At 36.2% G+C, this 23275-nt stretch overlaps 1 protein-coding gene across 7 annotated transcripts; it reads right to left on the reverse strand.

Annotated features, from left to right (window-relative positions):
- Positions 1-6089: 6089 nt before the first annotated feature.
- Positions 6090-22778, reverse strand: LOC7479333 (protein unc-13 homolog). Of its 7 annotated transcripts, none has more exons than XM_024601844.2 (26): positions 22452-22778; positions 22307-22374; positions 21809-22088; positions 21558-21624; positions 21223-21373; positions 20299-20466; positions 19267-19362; positions 18949-19158; positions 18748-18849; positions 18044-18271; positions 16742-16822; positions 15825-15911; positions 15488-15673; positions 15239-15397; positions 14734-14826; positions 13858-13929; positions 13384-13501; positions 12966-13138; positions 11390-11474; positions 10988-11119; positions 10174-10280; positions 9935-10012; positions 9767-9862; positions 9315-9410; positions 9058-9238; positions 6090-7953 (listed from the first exon to the last, which is right to left on the reverse strand). In XM_024601844.2, the coding sequence occupies exons 1-26, from the start codon at positions 22630-22632 to the stop codon at positions 7784-7786; spliced, it is 3465 nt and encodes a 1154-aa protein (XP_024457612.2). In that variant the 5' UTR covers positions 22633-22778; the 3' UTR covers positions 6090-7783. The 7 variants fall into 7 exon arrangements, with proteins under 7 accessions (XP_024457612.2, XP_052307929.1, XP_024457617.2 ...); XM_052451969.1 differs by having other exon boundaries at positions 21809-22082; positions 22307-22371; positions 22452-22777; XM_024601849.2 differs by having other exon boundaries at positions 22307-22371; positions 22452-22777.
- Between the last annotated feature and the right edge of the window lie 497 nt (positions 22779-23275).

Below are 23275 nucleotides of genomic sequence, written 5' to 3' on the forward strand. Positions count from 1 at the left end.
CTGGCGTGTATGGGCCTACAAGGCCAGTCTTATAAGCCTAACCATTTTATTTTTTTTTTCAAAAGAAAAAATGACCTTTTTAAAAAAAATAAAGCAAATGACGCGTTATCTACTAGCATGATCTTCAACCACCTCAAATAGCCAAAAAGTTAAGCTCCACCTTCTTCAATCAAAAAACATTTTTTTAACCTAAAAACTCAAGAAACTCTCCCACAAATCTCGATAAACTCATAACTAATCTCAACTCAACTTTTAATTAACAAAACCGAAACATAAAACTTTTTAAAAAATAAAGACCAAACAAGTATAGTTCAAAATTTTAGGGATGAATTTGGATTTCTCCATGTTTTTTTTTGTGTGAAAACAACTTTGTTTTTATCATTGTCAATTTTGATCCTTCTTCTATTAATTTTTTACAACAAACTTAAAATTATATTTTGTGAAATTTTTTTTATTTTAATGTTAAAATACTCAACAACACATCGGATACATGGGGGGCATAAATGGAAACATAAATTAACACAAAACCATGAAATTAGATTTTGAAAACATGAAATTGAAAAAGAAATTGAGCACCATGATCAAAACCATGAAATCAGATTTTGAGAAGATGAAATTGAAAAGAAATTAAGCACAATGATCAAAATGTAAGAAAATAAACAACAATTAATATGTAAAAAAATAAAAAAATTAAGGGACTAAAAAGAAAAGAAAATTGGACATAAACAGCTGGGTGAACAATCTAATTTGAGTGTTTTGACTGTATGAATAGTAACATGACAATGAACAATCTAATTAGCTCCAAATAACGGGTACAAACAAGGCCCAGTCTACAAAAAGCTCACTAGATCCTGGGGTAATTGTTGGGTATCAAAGGTTTTTCAGGACCCAGATCAAACTGAGCTAACAAGCCTTTTTTCTTTTTTTTTGAGTTAATTACAACTTAAGTTATCTATTCATTAAACTAATTAATTAGTCCTCATAGTATACTACAGAAATTAATATTCCATTGAACAGGTTGACCATCTTCAATTTAATATATTTTTTTCAAATTTCTTCATGCTACTTAATTCTCTTTTCTTTTTTATATTTATTAGAAAAGGCAAAATAAATAAATTTAGAAAGAATAGAATTGACAGAGACTAATTATGAACAAACTTAGGAACTAAAGGGACTAAGTAATAATTCTTTTTGGTTTTTTCTTGCTACGCTTTGCTAATTGACTGAAACTAAAGCCATCTATTTGCTCTGTTTTCAACTTGTAATGATTCTCACTCTGAATCAAGGCTTAAATTGATGTCAAATGTCAAATTCAACCACAAATTGAAATCCTTCCGGGCCCTGCAAATAATAAATTTTACATGGCTCTGCTCGTAGGAAATCCCCTGGCATTTCGTCCTTAATTGAAGGTCAACCGCCTTGGCAGCACCGGCACGAAATTATGGGCTCATGGTGCGAGTCGCTATGTGGAAAAAGCAGAGGCAACTGCAGAAAAAAAAAGAAGGTTCCTGCTCTCATCCCAATAGCCAGGTCACATGATGGATCGAATGAAAAATCTTGCTGACCGTTCAAGTAATTATCGAGCCCCTTCGATTCAAGTGGGGTGGTGGGGCTTTAGCAAGTTGCAACTCATGATCTGACTTTCCTCAAAACGCATAAAATTAAGATGAGTAAATACATGTACAAGGCAAACTATGCAGCGTCGCGTTGGTTTTGAATGCATAAAAAATCTCAGTAATCAAGTTAAATTCTTTTATATTTTATGATCGAGCGATGTCTGAATCAAACTGGATCGGTTGTTATTGAATCTAGTTTGACATAAATTTGAATAAATATGTAAAAGGACTGAGATTTTGATCAAGAACTTAAAGGATATACACTGGCAATTAAAATTTAATAGGAGATCTAAAGCTGGGGTTTCAAGAACATGTAAAAGGACGAGAATTTAGGAATTGTAGAAGGTTGCTTTTATCGTGCTCCAGTTGTCCAGAACACTTGACTTGGAAGAACTTTGAATTTGAATATGGCTACAGGAAAACATTTTCGACACTATAAATCATAGAGAAAATAAAAAAGAAAGTTTGGAAAGAAAAGAAACTATTACATCTAAGATCATAAATCGAACCAATACAAACTCCAAGAAAACTGGAGTTCATTATGATCTTCACTGCTTATATGAACAGTGAAGATGCACAGGAGCTCGGTTTTGGCTGTACTCGGAAAAGTTAGGTGAGCAGATGGGGGCAATGCCAATGGATTCAAATTACAAAGCTGCTGTTAGCAGCTTGCTGGCAAGCGGTATATAACCAAAAAATACGAGATTCCTGCCATTCAATATTTCCTGCCCGTGGTCCTCCTGCAAATTCTACCGCCTTGCAAGTGGATTGTATTCAAGTAGGGGTATGCCGTATGCGTGAGAGAGCGAAAGATTCTGGTGATATCTATGATAAATCAATATATGTTTATATTGTTTAAATGAGATTTGAAATCATCCCATTCATTAATTAGAAAAACTAGAATTACCTAAAACATTTGGAAAATATTATGGTGCTTCACTTCGTATGATCAGTGAATCACCTCAATTTTATTTTAATTTTTAAATTTCATCTTTCAATTAGACCCTTTTGCAATCTAATTTAATGAACTTAGCCTTTTTTTTTGTTTTTTTTTTTCAATTCAACCCCCTATATTTTTCCTTTCTCCTTTTATTTTATCTCAATTCATCATTTTTTTCTCAATTTCTTTCTCAATTTTTTTTTTAATAATTATCGAGTTGTCTTTAGACCGACCAGATCAACTGGATCATGTTAAAATAACTTTTACACGGTTTAATTTTAAACATGGGTTAGACAAAGAGTCGGGTCAAGATTTTTTTTCCTTTCAGTTTCATAGTTGCTTTTCAAATTTTGTCCTTATACTTTGTAAAATGTTGAGTGGGTTGTCTTTGGAATAACTAGGTCGACTGGTTCAAGTCAAAATAGCTCCTGAACAATTTAATTTTAAACTTAGGCTAGAAAAAAAGTCGAATTGAGAAGTTTCAAAATTAACTCGCTGGAATGAGTTTAATAACAATATTAAATAATTCTTTATAACCTAGATATATTTTGTTATGTTTTAAAAAAAAATTAACCCAATTCACAACGTAGTTGTGACCCGTAAACTAATTAGTGACAACCAATTAAATTTATCAAATCATGTGAATCTTTTCATGTTTGATAGCAAAGTCATAATTATTAAAATATAAATATTTTCATGTTATTTAATAATAGATTCTTAATTGCGGAATAAAGTAATTGCTAATAAATCTACTATAAAATGAAGTAAAAAACATTAATGATTTAATTCATAGTTTTAGGTTTCGTATAATAATTTATGTGAGGAAGAGTGTATATAAAAATCATTGGGCTGCCCCTCCGTGTTTATAAGGGAATTAAGTTTAATTGTGAAGTCGGCAATGAGGCAAATGGAGCGGCCTCCGAAGTTAGGAAGGAGACAATAAGTCTTTAACAGGCGCCGAATGATGTGCTGGAAATCAACGGCATATAGTAGAAAAAGCATGCACTACAACCTCTAATTCAAGTCACAGACAGTGAAGCCGAAAAGGAAAGGATTATAATTTATGAAGAGGAAGAGGAAAAGAGAGGCTCGACACTGACATTTTTTGTAATCATTCAATGGGGAGGAACGCAGAGTAGGCTCATTGCTTTTCCACCGAAACCCCTCCAAAAAACAAAAAAACAAAACCCAAGTTAAAAGAGCTATTCATATGATTTTATCTACATTTTTCTTTCCCTCTCTAAATTAACCCAAGATATTAGTGTTTAAGACTTGAAGGAAAAAGAGGACAGGGCTAGAAAGAAAAATAAAATAAAATAATTCTTTTGTAGACAAGGGACGACAAAATTCCAAGCCCTGACGAGGCTGGTCCAGCAATGCCTTGCCGTTCCGAACGAATTTTTGCGGGTAAGGGAAGAGGATATGTTTCAATTTTAGGACAAGAAACATTATCTCCATGATGACGTGGACTCGTCGAGTGCGTATTATAATTTATCAAGAAGTATTGCTTATTGTATCCCTTTGGGATCATCCCAAGAAAAAGTAACGCTCATTTTCTTTTTTATAAATTGATTGATTTCTCTGCATGTACCCCTCAATTATTTCCGCGTAGTTATCAGACTTTTTTATTATTTTTTTGAGAATTCGTAATTATTACATTGAAATTTGAATTTTTACTTAAAATAACACCTTATTAGTTTTTCCAAAAATAAAATAATATATATATATACACACACACAAAGAAAGATTTTAGATACATGAAATTATATTATGGTAAAAATTTAGGTGGATCAAAATTTAAAAATATATTATTTTAAAAAACTGTATTATACTCCATATAACTAGTTAAAAAAATTTTATCTTTAAAATAAATTTGTTATTTCACTGTTTCAAATAACTAACATTGATTCTTTTATTATTATTTTTTAATTTATTCGAGCCAGAAAGAGCCTTCTCTTTTCTTAGCTGTAATCCCCCGTTGACTGGACTGACTCTACAGCCGCGAAAACTTGTCTTCTCTTTTCACTGTTTTTTTTTTAATTCCTCTCTGTACTTGCAAAGAAGTAGCCCCCGTTTAAATTTCTCTCACCATTAATTTAGTCCACAACGAAACTGCACTGTAAGTAACACTTGAAGCTCCCAAGAACTCTCTCTTTTTATTAGGTCTCGCATCACACTCCCAACACACACACACATGCATGTTCCCTTTCCATATCGCATTTCTCTCTTAACACCAAAACACGATGGAGATCACAGTCATATCAGCCCAAGGACTCAAGAAAACATCATCAGGCCCTTTCTCTCACCGTCTAAGACCCTTCATCACCATCACCGCATACCCACCAAACCCACACAACAGTAATGAGAAGTGTCAAATGTACAGAACAAGAGTCGATGATCAAGGAGGAGAAAATCCTACATGGGGTGATAAGTTTCATGTCCCTATAGACACTGCCTTCTTTCAGAATCGGTATTCTTGTATTTATGTCCATCTCTACACAAAAAGGCCCATCACGGGCCAAGTCCAACTGGGTTGGTGCCAGGTTCCAGTTACTGATATTGGGTTTCTGTCTGAGGGTTCACTAAAGTACCTGAGTTACCGGATACTGGCTAGAGATGGTACAAGGACTCCTGGAGTTGTCAATCTTGCTATAAGGTTAACAAGTTTTCAACAGGTTGCCGTTCTTCCAGATTCAAGAGCTTCCGCCGAGTGCAAAACCGTGATCGGTATACCGGTGACAATGTTTTCGCACACCAGCATTTGTCAATGAAAGTTAGGTGTTCCTTGATTATATGATAATTGGGTACGTTTTTCTGGTTCAAGAGAGATCTAAGGGATACACGATCGAAGCTTAGTTCGGTAACCTTCTTCAATGAAGTAAATTGAAGTCAAGTATCTAGATCCGGTTTTTTCAGCTATTAAGTGAGGAGAGGGAGTTACCCTATATATTATGTAGCTCAAGATTCTTTAAGCCTTTCGATGAAGAAAAAGAAAAGCAAAACCAACAAACAAACAGCGTTTAAAAGTCTGGAGCTACGCTCTAGGAAGTTGTTCTCTCTTCCATAAAACCCATCCCTCTCTTCGTAGAGTTTGGGTTTTCGCTTGTTTGTTCGTATCGTTGTAAATTGGATTAGCTTTTACTTTTCGAATCCCATGTCCAAATATGGACAAGAACTTATCCTTTTTTTGTGAGGATCACAATAGACAAATGGACAATCATTGTGGTGTTTGTTGCATCTTTCATTTTGTGTGATTGTCGTTATAAACGAGTGATTTTTCCTGGAATTTGTCCACTTGACTTGGTTTTCTAGTCTTGCTGATTCATTTTTACACTACCGTCCATTTCAATTTCCTTCTTTCACAGCGTTTTTGGTGATATACATATGTTAAAAATAAATTTTAAAAATAAAAATACTTAAAAAAAAAAAACAAAGCAGTGTAAGAAAGTCATGGAATCGGTGCCAATGCGGCGGCCGCGATGCCCTATTCTAACACTTGCACCATTAATCTATTAATGCTAAAAAACCAACGATTAGAAAAAGTCAAGACAGATCATGATATTTAAATTTCAAACCCAAGAGATCTCTTATAAAATACTTGTGCTCTCACACTATAATGACAGCTTTTTAATACACACTGGACCAGCTTGAATCACTTCATCTCTTGCACACGAAAATGGAAGCTGCGAAGTTGGTGGGACCAATCTCTGAGTCATCATCCACTCAGGAACCGCTTGCCAATCAATTATCAATCAATCAGCTGGTCTACCCTTTTTACAATAATTGCACTTCTATGTTTCGTTCAGTTCAATCCAGACCAAGCTTTAAATCTAGTTTCTTCAAGTAAAATCGCCGAGACGGCCGGCTTTAAAAACTATAGATAGAAGTGCCAGTGGGTTCCAATGTGCTTTCCCGTGCTCCGATTGTGACAGGCTTAACTAGGGAGTATGATTTGCGTAAACAGATAGACAAATCCAACTGTTCTCATTGTAGCAAAAGCTTTCATTGTGATAGAGAGAGACTAATCAGCAGTTGCGGACATTGACATTTCCACGAAGGCCCTTCTAAGACCTCACTCGCCTACCTAGAAGTGACTTCGCTAAAGTTACAGAGACGAGCGTTGAATCATAAAATGCTAGCTCTAGCTGTACGAACCATTACCGGCTCGAAAAGGCTCAGAAGAAAAAAAATACAAAGACCCTGAAGAGGGGGGGAGAGGCTGGGATTGCGCTGTACTACAAAATGAGCAATACAGAAACAAATTCCCATAACTATGGGGACAGCAGCAAGTCGTTTCTATAACTAAACATATCCGTCTTGCCTAGGAAGTAGCTGGTTGTATGACACCAGGATCATAGTTGATTTACACACAAATATATATGGTGCAGAATTTTCCAATGACTTGCAAAATAAACTCCAACTAGTTCTGTTGAAGTCGACACCAGAAATAAAGATGACAAAATACCAAGAGGCAGCACTGTTACCGGGCCACATCCCTGATTTCAGATGTTGCTGCTTGAAGTTTCTTCCTTGTCGATTTGAAACTGCTTTGGCCATTTTTCGGCCAATGAAATGAGGTAGCTGGTTGTATGACACCAGGATCATAATTGATTTACACACAAATATATATGGTGCAGAATTTTCCAATGACTTGCAAAATAAACTCCAACTAGTTCTGTTGAAGTCGACACCAGAAATAAAGATGACAAAATACCAAGAGGCAGCACTGTTATCGGGCCACATCCCTGATTTCAGATGTTGCTGCTTGAAGTTTCTTCCTTATCGATTTGAAACTGCTTTGGCCATTTTTCGGCCAATGAAATGAGGTAGCTGGTTGTATGACACCAGGATCATAATTGATTTACACACAAATATATATGGTGCAGAATTTTCCAATGACTTGCAAAATAAACTCCAACTAGTTCTGTTGAAGTCGACACCAGAAATAAAGATGACAAAATACCAAGAGGCAGCACTGTTACCGGGCCACATCCCTGATTTCAGATGTTGCTGCTTGAAGTTTCTTCCTTATCGATTTGAAACTGCTTTGGCCATTTTTCGGCCAATGAAATGAGGTAGCTGGTTGTATGACACCAGGATCATAATTGATTTACACACAAATATATATGGTGCAGAATTTTCCAATGACTTGCAAAATAAACTCCAACTAGTTCTGTTGAAGTCGACACCAGAAATAAAGATGACAAAATACCAAGAGGCAGCACTGTTACCGGGCCACATCCCTGATTTCAGATGTTGCTGCTTGAAGTTTCTTCCTTATCGATTTGAAACTGCTTTGGCCATTTTTCGGCCAATGAAATGAGGTACTTCGCTTAAGAAGATCTGGTATAAGAGGTGATCCAAAATTTGAATCCCTTGATGAAGTGTCATCATACTCTGCCAAAACACAAACCAAATTTCTAAAACACCTTAATCGCATGTAACGGCAATACTACATATAACCATGCTCTCAGCTTATTATGATTTGCGCTTAATTAAAATTTCTAGCGGAATGCCATGAGTTACAAGATAAAGAATTTGTCCTAGCATGATCATAATGCTGAGAAACAGCCAAATGGGCAACACAGATCTTTACTCCAATTCCCCCCATCAAATACAGAGAAAGGTAATGGAAAGCAATGAGAAAAATTGATGAGTTGTTCTGGTTAATGACATTTAGAAAGCTACTTTTCTCAGTTCCAGCAAGTGAAGGGTAACACATAATTCATTCTTGCTGCCCACCCATTAAATAGCCAAGAAAAGAAGATTCCATCCAACTATGAACTATCATGAAATAACATCTCATGTTAGAAGCAGATGCACCAACTGCGCTGTATGATTTCCCTAGATACAAGGAATGAACATAACAAAGTTCCAGAGTTGACAGGGAAACCTAACACCATTATAATTTATTTTGTGGGAAGACAGTACTGCTTATCCACAGGCTGAATTTTTTCTAAACCTATCAGAGGGCAAGTAGTAGGAAACAAAACTCATTCAGTGTAGGGAGTCATTTTTCCTGCCCCACAATTAGACCCCCAGGTTCCCCAGGTACATTACAGCCTTCAGGAAGTAGACAAGACATAATATTGCCAAAAGCAGGGGCCATCAAGATTGCCTCTGTATACGAGTGTATATACAAGCATGCAAGTGCATGTTTGTTTCTACTGTTTTTTTATTTGGATGGCGAACACAGGAAGACATGACATAACCTGATGAGAACCTGTCAAGGATTTTAGATATTTTTATATTCAAAAGGAAATGCATGGGTATTGGCCATTTATTTATTTTTGTTATTTCTACTCATTTCTTTGGTGCCATATATGAAGCAGCAGCATATTTTATGTTTTGAATCGGCTTTGAATGAAACTACACTTTCTCAGCTCTCTCTCCCTATCACTGGTGTTTCTCCCTCCTCTCTTCTCATTTTGCGGCTGTTTCCAAAGAAACATTAAGGAAATACCAAATATCATACTGCAGTCACATTGAAAGGAAATATACCTGAAGACATGGGAAGCTCATATTGCTGTTTTAAGAATTTAGACGCTTCTCTGTCTTTCTTGTGGCATAGCACTCGTACTAAAGTATGGGCATCTTCCAAGCCCATGTGACCATGTTGAGAATCCACTCTGATTGATATGTGTTCACTTGCATTCATCAGCATGCGAATAACAGTTTCAGTCTGCCAAAAGAGAAATTGTGAAACTTCCACTTCCAACATTTGGTTATGAAATATCAACCACTTAAGAGCTTCAAACCTTGAGGGAAAATAAGCCAAGTATTTGTTGGGCAAATTTCGCTTCTTGCTCAACTAAGGAACGAGGAAGGCCTTCTCCTTCAGCAACAAAGAATTCCTAGAGAGTAGTGATTGATATATCAGCAAGCAACCCGGGTAGAAATAGCTAGGGGCTAAATTTCAAGCACCAGGGCATCCGCAAAGGTCATAATATCAAGCAGGCCAAAATGAATTCACTATCATAGTTGCATCAAATGTTTAATTATTTGGGAAAACTTCCTCCAAACTATCAATATGTGAATCAAGAACAATTTTCAATACAAAATTGGTGATAAGCGACTTTCTCTAACTTCAATTTTTTGTTTGTTGCTTTGGAAGTATCAAGTAAAAAGGAAGTGATTTTTTAAACACCCAAAGTTCTGCCATAGATAAAATTCATAATGTATGAACATGTCAGAAAATGGAGAGAGAGACCTTCAATACATTAAGGTCATCTTCCATCATTGTGATATCTGAATCAGAAAATGCACGAGAAGGACCTCCATCCAGCAATACCCACACATAACCCTCCTGAAAAATGCACACGCATTTAAGCTACTAAGAAAGGTAAATCAACGAGTTACACGTAAGATAGGAGCTTACCAAAGATGCACGACAGATGCTTAAAACCACAAGGTCTCTGAGAGTATCATCAATCAAACCACATATATGATCAAGAACCTACATCAGAGTCACTTCAGTTGAGAGAATGACTTTCACTGAGAAACAAAGCTCTATGATAAAGTTTCATAAAATACTAACAGAAGGTACATGCACAAACATGGACACGACTCACGCAATCAATATGTGGGAAAGAGTGAGAATGTGCATAAATATCTTACAGTATCAACATGAGGAAGAAAACTTTCCAAGCGAGAACTTCCAACATCGCCACGATATAAATGAAAGAGGAATTGATCTCTCAGATCCCAAAACACAACTCTTGCTCCTAGAGGTTGCCAAGTGACATTTAGAAATTAAGGCTACTTCTCATACAACTTGAAATGCCAAGTAAATAGAAGGAAATAGATGCAACAAGATAAAAGATAAAGGTCCAGAGATCTCTTGTCACAACACAAAAATGAGGCAGATAATAATAGAGAAGATGAGTCGAATAATGTTACCCTAGCATCTAATATCATACATGGACAAATATTGCCTTCCATTTAACAATAAAGTCAGCAACACAGCATTACTCAGAAAGCTTCAACTGAAGTTTTTGAACATGCAGATAAAGTTCCATTGCATACTTTGTCCAGTCATTGGATTTTCAGCCTGCCAGTTTCCCCGGTTATATATATGGTCTCAAATCACATGTAGATAATAGGAAGTTGGGAATACACGATGGCCTGACCTTGGAAGGATGAGTATAGCCTCATCCTGACCTACTATTAATTTTAGCATGTACATGCAGTTTACCCGTACACGTTCAAAATGCTTTTTGGCTTGTGTAAAAATGAGCAAGGTAAAAATAACACAAGTCAGACATGGCATCACAGTTAGAATTAGCATGCTGTGTTAATATATTTCAAACAAATACAATCATTCTAGCTATCACCTTGCTTGCTTGCACTCTGGCAGTCATATAGCAGCTGGTGGCAGAAAAACTCTAATCCACAAATAGATGTGACAAATTCATAAAAGATCCTAGCTCACCAGTAAAGTCGCAAAATTTTCTGATAGCATCTGTTGTGGTGTCCCTGATTATGTGACATGTGGTGGCGAACAGCGCATCAACTGCTTCACTGCTTGTTAGCAAACTCCTCTCTTCCAGGACCTCTTCTTTCGCTGCATTAAAATAAGTCATCCATAAGAGAGCACAATTTATACACATGCATGCATCTCCTACTTCTATCTATGGTTTCTTCAAGGTTAAAGCTATAATCACCACCATCACACCCATTTTAATTACTGTAGATCCTACAGCTACCGCTGCTGCTCTGCTGCTATAGTTACACTGCTATGGTTATTATTCCAGCTAGTACCACTGTAGTTACAGCTGTTGCTGCTATACTCACCACTACCATACTACTACTATTACTATGAAACTTAACTTACTTTGTCTTTGGTCAAGAGATGGTCTAATCAGTCCCCATGACTTTCTAATTCCATCTTCTAGAATGGCAACTTGTTTCTGAATATACTGCATGATGAAACAAAATAGTGCAAAGAAGTCAGTTTATTAACCAATGTAACAAGCGTTTCTAGACCACGAGTAGAGATGTTTATGTTTCAACATAAAAAAATAGGTAACAGATTATGGACAAGAAAAACAGATAACATGTCTCTTATATCAAGACAAATTTGTATATCACAGGAGGGGTGTAGCTCAACTGGCAACATAAAAAAAATAGGTAACAGGTTATGGACAAGAAAAACAGATAACGTCTCTTATATCAAGACAAATTTGTATATCACAGGAGGGGTGTAGCTCAACTGGTCAGGCCCTAAGTTTGCTTCTAGAGGTCACCAGTTCGAGTCTCACAAACATCAAAACCACTGAAGGCTTACATGGTCGTTAACTTCAGGGCCCATGGGATTAATCGAGGTACACGCAAGCTGGCTCGGACACCCACGTTAATCAAGTGTGTGGGGGGGGGGGTAGTCGAGGTGCGCACAAGTTGGCCCGGACATCCACGTTAATCAAGTGTGTGAACCCAACAGATATGTTGCATGTAAATTTCATTTTAGTTTTGAGTGTACAAAAAATGCCCCTCATTGATTAACCATAGTAAGAGTGAAAAAAAGACAATTCCTTATCGTGATACTGTTTTCAGTTTTGGAACTTATAGTCCCCCTGGGACACGAACTATCTATGGAGGAATCTGTACTGCTTTGAGTCAAACAAGAAAAATATAATTGAGTTGGTCATTTTCAGTCTCTTGATCCAATCAAACCTCGCCTTAAATAACCAAACGCAGCTTGAAATAATTAATGTCAAGTTGATCCTATAGCCCGAATGAAAAAGAATATGTTAAAACACCCCAGGCTGAATCTTGTTTGACCCCAAGCAAGCCTAGCCTTATTAATAATCCTAATATTAGAGCAGTAATTCATGAGGTGTTCTTTAATTATATGCTACACTTGCCAGCATGTGTTTGAAAACAGGAAAAAAATGAGCATTATGAAAATTTATAATATAACTATGTAAGACAGTAAATAGGAAAGCATATTTATTAAACTAAAGAGAGTGGATGGATAACAGAACAAACTGAATGATGGTACAAAATTATTGGACAAAAAAACACTGAAATTTTTCATAATTATTGCACAAGAAAATGCATACAACACCACATGTAAATCACTCACAAGCTTCACATTAGTGTTGCCATGTGAATGTGAGGTTAGATTCCTTGTTCCAACACTCTCAAAATAAAATGCTAGGAAGTATTCATTACAGTTGATCTTATTGGGGGTTCCAAACTTGTTCTAAAGTTTCATATCATGCATGTATACCATAAGGTTTTAAAACATCAGTTTCTTGAATATCTATTCTCAACCTCCAAAATGTCTCTTTTGTTTCTATGTCAAAAGAAAAAAGAGAAGAAATTGTCATATGTACCACTTCAACCAGGCATGCAAAGCAATAAAAAAAGAGTATGTTTGACCATAATAAATTGAAAAAGATGCTTACTTGAAGAGTGTTCAACCTGATGCAGAGTTTTGGTATAGTCAATTCATTCAACTTACGAGCAACATTCTCATCCAAAAGTGTACCAACCACCAAACTTCTCTTTATCATTGGAATAACAGTCTCTGCATAGCGAGTTATAGGAGGCGCTGATGGGTAGAGATGGTTTTTCTCAACTGCACATTAGAGATATTATGATCAATGCCTTGGCTTAAACCGGGATTCCAGGTTCAATTCACATTAATAGCAATCAGTAATGACTTCGTTAATTAGTGAGAAAATACCAGCCAAAGAACCCATTCAAAAAAATATATATATGCTTCATGCTGGAATAGACACGCTGTAGATCCAAAAATACCTCCTCACACCCCCAATAGAATAACACATTTTTTGCCAAAAGTAAATAAAGTGATTATAATACCTAACTGATTGAGCATTTTCATCAAATAGGCATCCAAGCTGTGAAAAATCACAGATAGCAGGGCTTGTAAATGTGTAATATCCATAGGAAGATTGAAGCCAAATAATTGATCCACAGTCTGCACGTTAAATTAGATGCATGAAGAAAAACAAGACTCCAACCTATAGTGGAAATACACATATTTAATAAACGAAAAAGAAAAGTAACAAGAATGGATGCTGTTGTACAAGGGCAAGAAGTGTATCAAGGTCCTTTCTGGCAGGCTGTTAGCTTCAATAAATAGAAAGGAACGACCACTAGAATATTACAAGAAACAGTCTCAGTGCAAGGGTAGCCATGCCAGCAAACTTCAACTTCCTCATAGAGCACCCTCCATTTAACTTATATAAGATGCTATATGGAAGAAACACTGCTGGATAGCTTTTTGCAACCACAAAACTGTTTACAATCAAACTGTCTCAAAAGCACGCATACCTCCTCTATAATCCTAAAAACTTCAACTATTGATGCCGCATGTCTCTGATGATATGATAAAGGCTCCCAATCCTGCATAAGCCCATCAAAAAACATGGTTCAATAATTCTCCTTGACCATTTATTTACATACCAATTCAAAATGTCCCTGAAAAAGAGAATTCACATATGTAACATTGACATGGGATGCTAAAATCATTCCATGGAATAAGTTTTCATTGTTAAAACTAGTTAAAAATGAAATAGATCTTCTGTCTTTCCTGAACTCACTATCAGCAGTGGCAGTATGTCAATCAATCACCAATTCTCAAACCAGAACCCAAACCAATATGTACCGAACAAAGAAAATAATAAAAGGATAAATGTACTTAAGACTCTAATTTAAAATCACAGAGACCCCAACAAAAACATTCTTCCCATACTTTTAACACCAGTCTAGTTGAGCCTCATGTTTTCCTTCTCATTCTTTTCTCTGAAAATCAGTACGGATTTTCTGGGGAAAAACTCTCTATGGAACGTCAAACATGGAAAATCTTCAATCCAATCCAGTTTTCAAATCCATGTTCGAGTTATTCACTGAATGTCACAAATACACTCCTCACAGTTATCCCATGCAGATCTTATCAAATTCTATCAAGCAACGCATTGCATGTTGTTTTGTATCTCCACCAACCACCATTGCAATTATTTCAATTCATTCATCAAGATGTTGTGCATAAAATAACAGGCGGAATCACACATTATTTACTCCTTAATGTTCTCTTCCTACCTCCTCTTCTTCCTCCTAGTTTTAAATTGATGTTGACAAGATGGATACATCAGCCAAATTACACTCCCATTTTCATATAACATCTTTGTAAAGCAGTATCAAACTAACCTCAATATCAAAAGCACGTCCAGTCCATTCCAAGATATGAGAATGCTGAGAAATCACCCAATCAAGAATGAATGGTTTCGAAATTTCTCCAATCTGAAATGAAAGGACAATAAAAATGTGACATGGTATCGAATTAGACTAAAATGCACGAAGTAACACATAAAAAAGTTCTGTAACAATGCAAACCATACTAAGAACATGCTATCAAAATTTCTGAACCATCAATCCATGTCACGCCATCATTGATCCACAGTGAACCAAATGAGGTCCAGTTTGGATGAATGATGGGACATGATTTCAGCATCAACATCTTCTGATGCCTACATCATTTCCTAAACAGGACATGTACCACGTCAAATATCTTCCTCCAATCCATTACACAAATAGGTTGGAGATATACAAATAACTATACCTTGTGCATGAGGCTTATCCACAGTGCACAATCACTGTAATTAAGAAATGCAATATAGAGTCCCTAAAAGTTAGAAGTTAAACATATAGTAACCTGATAGTGTTTGAAATCTTGATTGAAAGAATTCGGCAACTTATTGGCTTCCAAAGCAGAAGTATATAGCTTAGTCAGGTACTGATCCAACATATAAGCAGCTGGAAGCACTGATCTAGCATCTCCAGAAACAGATGACACTCCCTTGAGGAAAGGTTTCTGCATAATGAAAACAGAAGGTAGAATTTGAAAAGGTATACCAGCTGCAACTATATTGAAATGACTTCAAAATCTAAAACAAAAACGAACCAGTCTTTCCCCATAAAATTGGTGCAATAGCACAACTGATATAGTCACAGACTCAGGACACCAGCAACGTAACACCGGGTGAAACACATTGAACTCTGTCTCAGCAATCAACTTCAGTTCTTTAGCAAGCTGAGCCAGGGGATGTATCCTTTCTATTTTAGACTCAAAATCCACCTTACTTGCTACCTGGCAACATTAACACGGTAACTTTGTCCAAATCTATGAAGTAATAACTAAAAAAATTTAAGATTGATATATAACTTCAAGTAGTATTGTCTGCCCAAATGAGTGTGGAATGAAAGCAGGTATAATAAATGAAATCATAAACATGACTCACCTTCCTGAATGCAGCTTCAGTGGACTTTTTGACATAGGATTTAAGTTTTCTAGAAGCTTTAGCATCCGAAGCGTTTAATTTCATCAACTGTAGACGTTAAAGCTTTTCATATGAGTATAGTCAAGGTTAGCCCAACTGTCCTCTCTATAATATCAGAAAAACTAGATTCAACCATGATTTTCCATAGAATGTAACATCCCACAAGAATCTGATGATGGCAACAAAAAATTTCTGTTCTTTTTTCATTCACAAATCTTTTCTTCAAGAACAATTAGTAAGGGTCAGGAAGGAAAAGAGAACCCATTTACATCTATTTCATGGGTTAGCAAATAGATTGGCAAATACTTAATCTTTGAGCCAAGAGTACAAACTGGCAAAGTCACAAGAAGCAGTTTCTTAGTCCAGCCAAATATCAACTCAGGATAGGTCATGGGTCCAATAAGATTAGGGGCTACTCTGAAATTAAGGAAAGACACCATCCCCGGGAGCTCTCAGGGTAAAAATCCAGTAAAAACAGAAAGTAGGAAAAGAGTCAAAGGTCAGTAAAAAAATCTTGGTAATTCAGAAAGAACTTTAAATGATCACTTGAATACTTTGGGGAGACAAGAAAAGGTTTCCAACAATTTATAGAGAACCAACTACTCGAATCAGTAAACAACAAAAGCAACAAAAGCGTGGTACTCGTGCAATTGTAACAGGAGAAAAGCGGTCAAAAAGGGAATGCTAAGTAAGAATACTCATACGTCACCATACTTCTCCTGTTACAATTGCACATGTAACAAGGTAGAATTACTAATGTGGATGCAACATAGAAAGCATCAAATTTAGAAGGTCTTAATAACATCTAAGGCAATAAAGTTAAATCATCCAATAACCAAATGCCCATCCATATAGTTCCCACTGCAGTAATTTCTCACCTTCAGATCACCAGATTCATCAGAAGCAAGAACCCCTACTGCTGACACCAAGGATATTATCATTCGAAAGTTATAAGGTTTCTGAAATAAAACAACAATCTCCTTCAGCAAGAAAATCCAGCATTGGGGGCAGATTCACAAGTTATAGCAGGAAGTTCCCATGGATACAACAACTTTAAGAAGGTTAACAGAGGTGAGTATGAGACCAAGTGATCACATTAGTCCAAAAAATTTATTATAAAAATAAAACAGAAGGGCTCAATTGCACTTTATTCCTTCGCAGATCATATCTATCACAAAAATAATAAAGGACTTAACTGCAACTGTTCCATCATGGAGCCAATCCAAATTTCTTTGAAACCACTTTTTAACTCTTACAATTTAATTCCATTGTAATCAGCAAAAAATTATTTACACATTCTGTGATTTTGACTTTTCTAGCCTTCCCAGCCAAATCTAGACAAGTCAGCATATTCATACTTATATCCACCCCATCCTCGCCCCCCCCCCCCCCCCTCCAGCCCACACCCCAGAGCGAAGCTGGAGCCTTTCCCAAGAAATATACCAGCCTTGCAAAAGCGCATACATGTTGCATACTAATCACATCAGCGGAAGAAATGAATAAAGATCTAGATATCTTTTCTTCCATGTCTCATAGCAAATCATCTCATTACACCTAACTTGTAGCCATGCGCTATCAAGATGACAAAAGTCTATATGAACTTCCAAAATCCTTAAAGGCCTTAATCATTCATGATTGAGCACCAAAATCCCATGATAGTGCTTCTATCATAGATGATGATATTCATTCATGTAATACTTCTATTAAAATCTCTTGATAATTTTTCTTATTCATAGATTATGATTTTTGGACTTGTACAAGTTGGAAAAAGTTTGACATATTTTATGATGATACTTTTGGCATTTTGTGATCACAATAGACAGGATTTTGAAAATTTGAGTTCAGTGAGAGTTGATGAATTTAAGGTGAGAAAAATTGATATATCTGTTGAGTGCTGCCATTATTTCAAGAAAAAACAATTAAGGCATAATGTTATGTGAGACTGAATTAAAAATTTCAAGTGGCAAAAATGGGAAGGGACCAATTTTTAACATAACAATTTGGGCAGCACTAAAGCACTTAAAAAAGTACATGTTTCAATTCAAATTTGCGGGGAATACTTACGAGCTTTGGAACTGTGAGGGTGTAAATATTTGCAGAGCCAGAAAAAAAATAGATTCAAGACCAGCAATCCAACGGCCAAAATGATACAGCAAAGTTACTGAAGGCTTGCAACTAACCTGGCTGAAATGTGAATGATAATCTTGCAGTTTATAGTCACACCACATGCTTATTGAGACGAAAATAGACTGCAACAGATGCAACTTCAAGTGACTGCCATTGCATTGCTTTGTACATACTAGGCTATTCATATACTGCTCCTTCCTGTCATCTTCTTCAGTAGATAGGACCTTCTGCAAGTGAAGAACTGCATTTTCTAATAGCACACTCCCACCTGTTCTAACAAACTTCAATATGAAATTTGTATTACAATGAATCCCAAGGGAAATTATGTCTAAAATAAAGCATGGCTTTACCATCACAGCAAGCTACAGTTAAGGAAACTTCATAGTGAAAGATTAGATAAGAACCTATGTAATAGTAATTACTACTGAGGGAAAATAAAAGCAGAATATGTTACTATACTGAATATGAAATTCAGTAAGGGGTGAATGCTGTGGAACAATCGAAGACTCAGATTGATTACACATAAAGAGAAGCAGCTGATGTGACACAAAACCAAAGAGAAAGGTCCACTAGAAATATCAGGTATCAAATGTTTTATACATCAAGTAAAAATAGTTCTGAAGCAGTGTTTTCACATTTCAATTACCCAAGACCATAAGACCAGAAAATATTGTGTTCATTCACATAAAAATTGAAGAATACAGCCGCATGATTAAAATTAATAAACTTTATATTATACTTTCAGTGTGCAATATACCTGTTGAAAAAGGACCCACCCATATAATGCATCATGCATTGTTTCAGTAATGCCTAAAGTAGACCAGGTTAATTTTATAAGCAGCAGCATTTCATCAGCTTCCTGATAAAATAAAGAGCAGCAACAGTTAGCATTGGCCAAAATAAGACAAAATGACATCACAAAAGCTGTTTTACTAAACTCAGGCAATAAAGAAACTACCTCTATGAGCTGATCTTCATCAAGAACATCAAATAACCCAAACAGTAATTTCTGATAAAGTCTAATGTTCACGTGATAGATGGCAGTCCAATAGAAGGTTTCACCTTGAATACCAAATTGTGCAGGCAAGGATGATAGTTTAACAGCCACCTGTCTCATAGATGCTACAACTGCAACACGTTCAGAAGCAGACATCATGGTATCCCATTCCTACAGTATCCAGAAAACCATGTAAATGAAAAATCAGAAAAATTCAAAGCAACAAATTCGTTCAGTAGTCAGAATTTCTGTGATTCAAATGTCAAAAAACCACCATACCTTCTCATCTCTGATTTTAGCAACATAGCTTCTGATGGTTAGATGTTCATTTGTTGTACCAGTAGCAGAACATAGAAGTTCTTCTAAAATGTTTGCCTACAAAAAAATAAAGCAAACACCACAGTAATTTCAAAGATTAAAGAACACCGGATTTTTTTGGGTCCAACTAAACAACGAGCCCAATAATAAGTTCACAATATGGATAGAAACTACAAAAAACACCATAACATAGAGTCCAGTGCCATATTCTGTGCACTTGCTTGTATAAAGGGTTTGAACATTCCATGTAAAAAACACCAGTAATTTCAAAGCTTAAAGAACACCAGAATTTTTTGGGTCCAACTAAACAACGAGCCCAATAATAAGTTCCGAATATGGTTAGAAACTACAAAAAACACCATAACATCGGTGTACATATTCCGTGCACTTGCCTGTATAAAGGGTTTGAACATTCCCCATAAATTCAGTATAACAAATTCACTGACTGCAATTTTTGACAGGGAAACACACAGATCCTATCTGTCCTTAACACACACCCATACTACACCAGGAGGTCACCATGACAAAACACAGTCTGGATCTGAGAAGCTGACACATATGGGAATCAGAATTCCTGTTCCATTTAATAATTTTCCTGCAGTCTAGGGCCAAGCTTCGACTGTCAAAGCTAAGTCCAAGTTCAAAATGGCTAGTCAACATGGTACCAAAAGTGCAGATTGGCTCCAACCAAAGCATGGCCACACCATAATAAAAGTGCCCTCCCTTAAAGTTTACAGGAAGTAGAAGCCAATCAGACACGTTCTGTGTAATCAAGGACACAACTCCATTAGTGCATCCACATTATGCAAAACTAGCCTCACACTCGAGGCCAGCCTGCTGATGTGTAATCTGTTGTTTTCATGGTGTACATCTAAACAATGGCAAATGCCCATTTGATTCACAAACTAGGACAGTGAAGTTCTTCAAACTTCAAGCAAAATTTCTACAGGGAAGGAATACATGATAAAATTGATACCTAAAGTTGATCTTTACCTGCCTACTTTTCCATTGCATATATGATCTTTCATTAAGAAAATCAGACTTGAAAGTTCCATTCAAAAGCCCAAGAGCGATATGGGTAAGATCAATTTGTCCACTCATTTTCCTTGCTGCCAACTGCATCAAATTCCGCCTAGTGCATGAATCCATTGCTTCTGAAATCTAGTAAAGAAGCACTAATTACTCCAGAGATTTAACCAGCAATTAAACATTGACAGCAAGCACAAGTATGCAAGCAACAAACACTATCAGGCTGGTAATCCTTAGTTGATTAAAAACAAGACTGTGATATCATAATTAGCCACTTCAAAACCATCAATCCTGACAAGCAATGATACTAGATTAAAGGAACATTTATTGCTTTCTCAATCCCTCCTTCCTCTTTCTCTCTCTTTATTTTTTTTTCTTTTAAGGTGTGGGGGGATCGTGAGTGAGAATAACTTCTAAAGGGTGGTTTTCGATTTAATACCTTGCACCTGAATTTAGAGATTGCATAGGCTAAAAGATAGTAATTAGAACTCAGCATACGAAACTTAGCTTCCTAAAACCAAAGTAATACTGATCTAATGACCTCACCGTGTATATTGATGCTCTAATGTGACAAATTAAGTTGAGATCTATGACCTGTCTTTATCCAACATCTTGGGAGACATTTCATTGTCAGATAATTTTTACAGTTAAAATGCAGAGTTAAAATTCGAAAATATATTTACCATGTTGATACATGTACATGGTCACATATTAACTATAATATGAATGTTTGTTGAGAAATGATGGTGTTATAATACCAGATCTAACAAACTCTTTCTCTTGAATTCACTAAGTAGCATTGAGTTGGAGAAGACTATTTGTATCACGAAAAAATTTTCATATAACATATTATTAAGGAATTACATATAACACAATCCTATAACTTGCCTGCATCTGAACACGGACAATGTCCACTAGTTCTGACTTTCTTCCAACAGACTGAGATTGTGATTGCATTTTATCCCTTTTACTCTTCAACCCTGACAAAAATTTAGAAGTCTTTTCCTTCCTTCTATCCTCAACTGAATTTGCTTCAACCCTATTACAGGAAGAACGCAAATATGAAATGAGAAAGAAACTGGGAGAAAGAGAGGCGTTAAAGTCCACAATATATCAAGCATTGGAGATGCTAATGTGTGCAAGAATGTAAAAATGCAAGACACAAACGTTATCAAGACATGCACGAGCACAGGCAAACACAATCATGCAGAGAGAGAGAATACCCAGAAAAAAATATAGATGCAAGCAAAAGTTCGTAGGCTGATTCCCGCAAGTCGTCATCAGACAATCCTTCAAAAAACCTGAGATTATGTATCAGTGCACTCAAAACACTATGAAAGTACATTTTTCATGTGAAATCTTTGAAACGGGGAATGAGTTGATGAAACTAAAACCTAACTGCAAGCATTTTTTTTCTCGTCAAGATTTCCACCTATAATTGACAAATGTAAAACCTAAACCATCCAACCAATACCTGTCTTTAGGCTAGGTAATCCAAGTGAAGGAATTGGAAATTCAGAATTCTCTAAGGGCCTGGTAGGTGCATTTGTCGCCGGTTCATATCCAGGACCGCTGTCATCCCCAGACGTAGTGGCCTTCTCAACATGTACACGATCCATTTGACTTGATAAACATGATGTATCAGCCACTTGTTTAGCATACAGAGGAGGAGGCGCACGCCTAGGGGGAGAACCAGCTGACTCTGGTTCGGAAACAACAAAATAGGAGCTCCTCGTTTGAGAATGTATCTGCAGCTAAAAAGAAACGAGTTGTTATTGTAGTTTCCAGAAATTAATCATCACAAAGAAGTAAGGATCCAAAACTTTAACTCTTCGATTAGCAAAACAACTTGCATTTATAATTCTATCATCTCCGTGCCACGTATCACAACATTTTATTTTTTTGAACAGTAAATAACATCAAAGAAAAAATCGGCATTAAATGAACTCAGGAGCTTAATCTCTTTAATTACCGTGACAGGATAAGCAGATTCATCCGAGTACTTGTTAGTCGCTTCAGTAACATCAACGACTCCACCTGCTAAGAACAACACAGTTCATTTTTAATTAAGCCTCGGTTTTCTCGGCAACCAAATAGAAAGTAAAGAATAATAATACCTGATTTAACGCAGTGGATGATATAATCGGCGCTAAGAGAATCAAAATCGAGATTGGAGAGTGAATTAGTAGGACCAGATGGAGTACGGGGCTCTTTGATCAAACCTGACGATAACAGAAACTCTAACAGCTTTCGGCGATCGCGACGGTAGTGATGTAACAGCGTAGCTTGCTGCTCCATTTTATGCCCATACAACTAAGCACGAATAGTCTAAAACTTTAGAGAGTTTGGGTTAGGTTATGAGTATTAGCGTTATTGCTAGGCTAACCGAGGAACAAGAGGGGGAGCTGTAGAAACGAGAGGGGGGATTGTGTGTGTGCGTGTTTTATTTATTTATTTATAAAGAGAAAATGTATATTTCGGGGCGCGCGAAAAGACGACGGTAAAAAGACATTTGCACCTTTCACAGAGATGCTTTTCTGCTTCTCTCAGTTTTTAATTTTAAAACCTAATCCATCTCTTGCGGTTTAAGCCCGTATCAGCTGAAAACGAGCCTGTACACCGCTCTACGTGAGCCCACGTTCAAAAAAGGGCTGCATCTCAATATCAATATCATTTTTTGATGAGGCTCGTATAAATTTGTAATGGATGATAAGCCTGATTCATCTAACGACTACAAATCTACAATCATATATCTTTTAGTTAAAAGTAGCAAATTAATGTTTTTTCCTATTCAAGTTCTGATTTAACTAACTATTGGGTCGAATATATTGTTTTTAGAAAATAATTAATATATAAACTTATCTTACATGTTTTTTATAGCAAATGCAAAAGCAAAAGTTAAATAATTAGATTAAAAACAAATAAATTCAATTCAAAAAAT

Source organism: Populus trichocarpa, chromosome 1 (assembly GCF_000002775.5).
Source record: "Populus trichocarpa isolate Nisqually-1 chromosome 1, P.trichocarpa_v4.1, whole genome shotgun sequence".
Classification (NCBI taxonomy): domain Eukaryota; kingdom Viridiplantae; phylum Streptophyta; class Magnoliopsida; order Malpighiales; family Salicaceae; genus Populus; species Populus trichocarpa.

Coding starts and splice junctions, on each gene's coding strand:
- LOC7479333 (XM_024601844.2), bottom strand. CDS start 22,632: ATGGAGCAGCAAGCTACGCTGTTACATCACTACCGTCGCGATCGCCGA. Junction 9,863..9,934: donor GCATCTGTCGTGCATCTTTG/GTAAGCTCCTAT, acceptor TGCATTTTTCAG/GAGGGTTATGTGTGGGTATT. Junction 9,239..9,314: donor TTGGCTTATTTTCCCTCAAG/GTTTGAAGCTCT, acceptor CTCTTTTGGCAG/ACTGAAACTGTTATTCGCAT.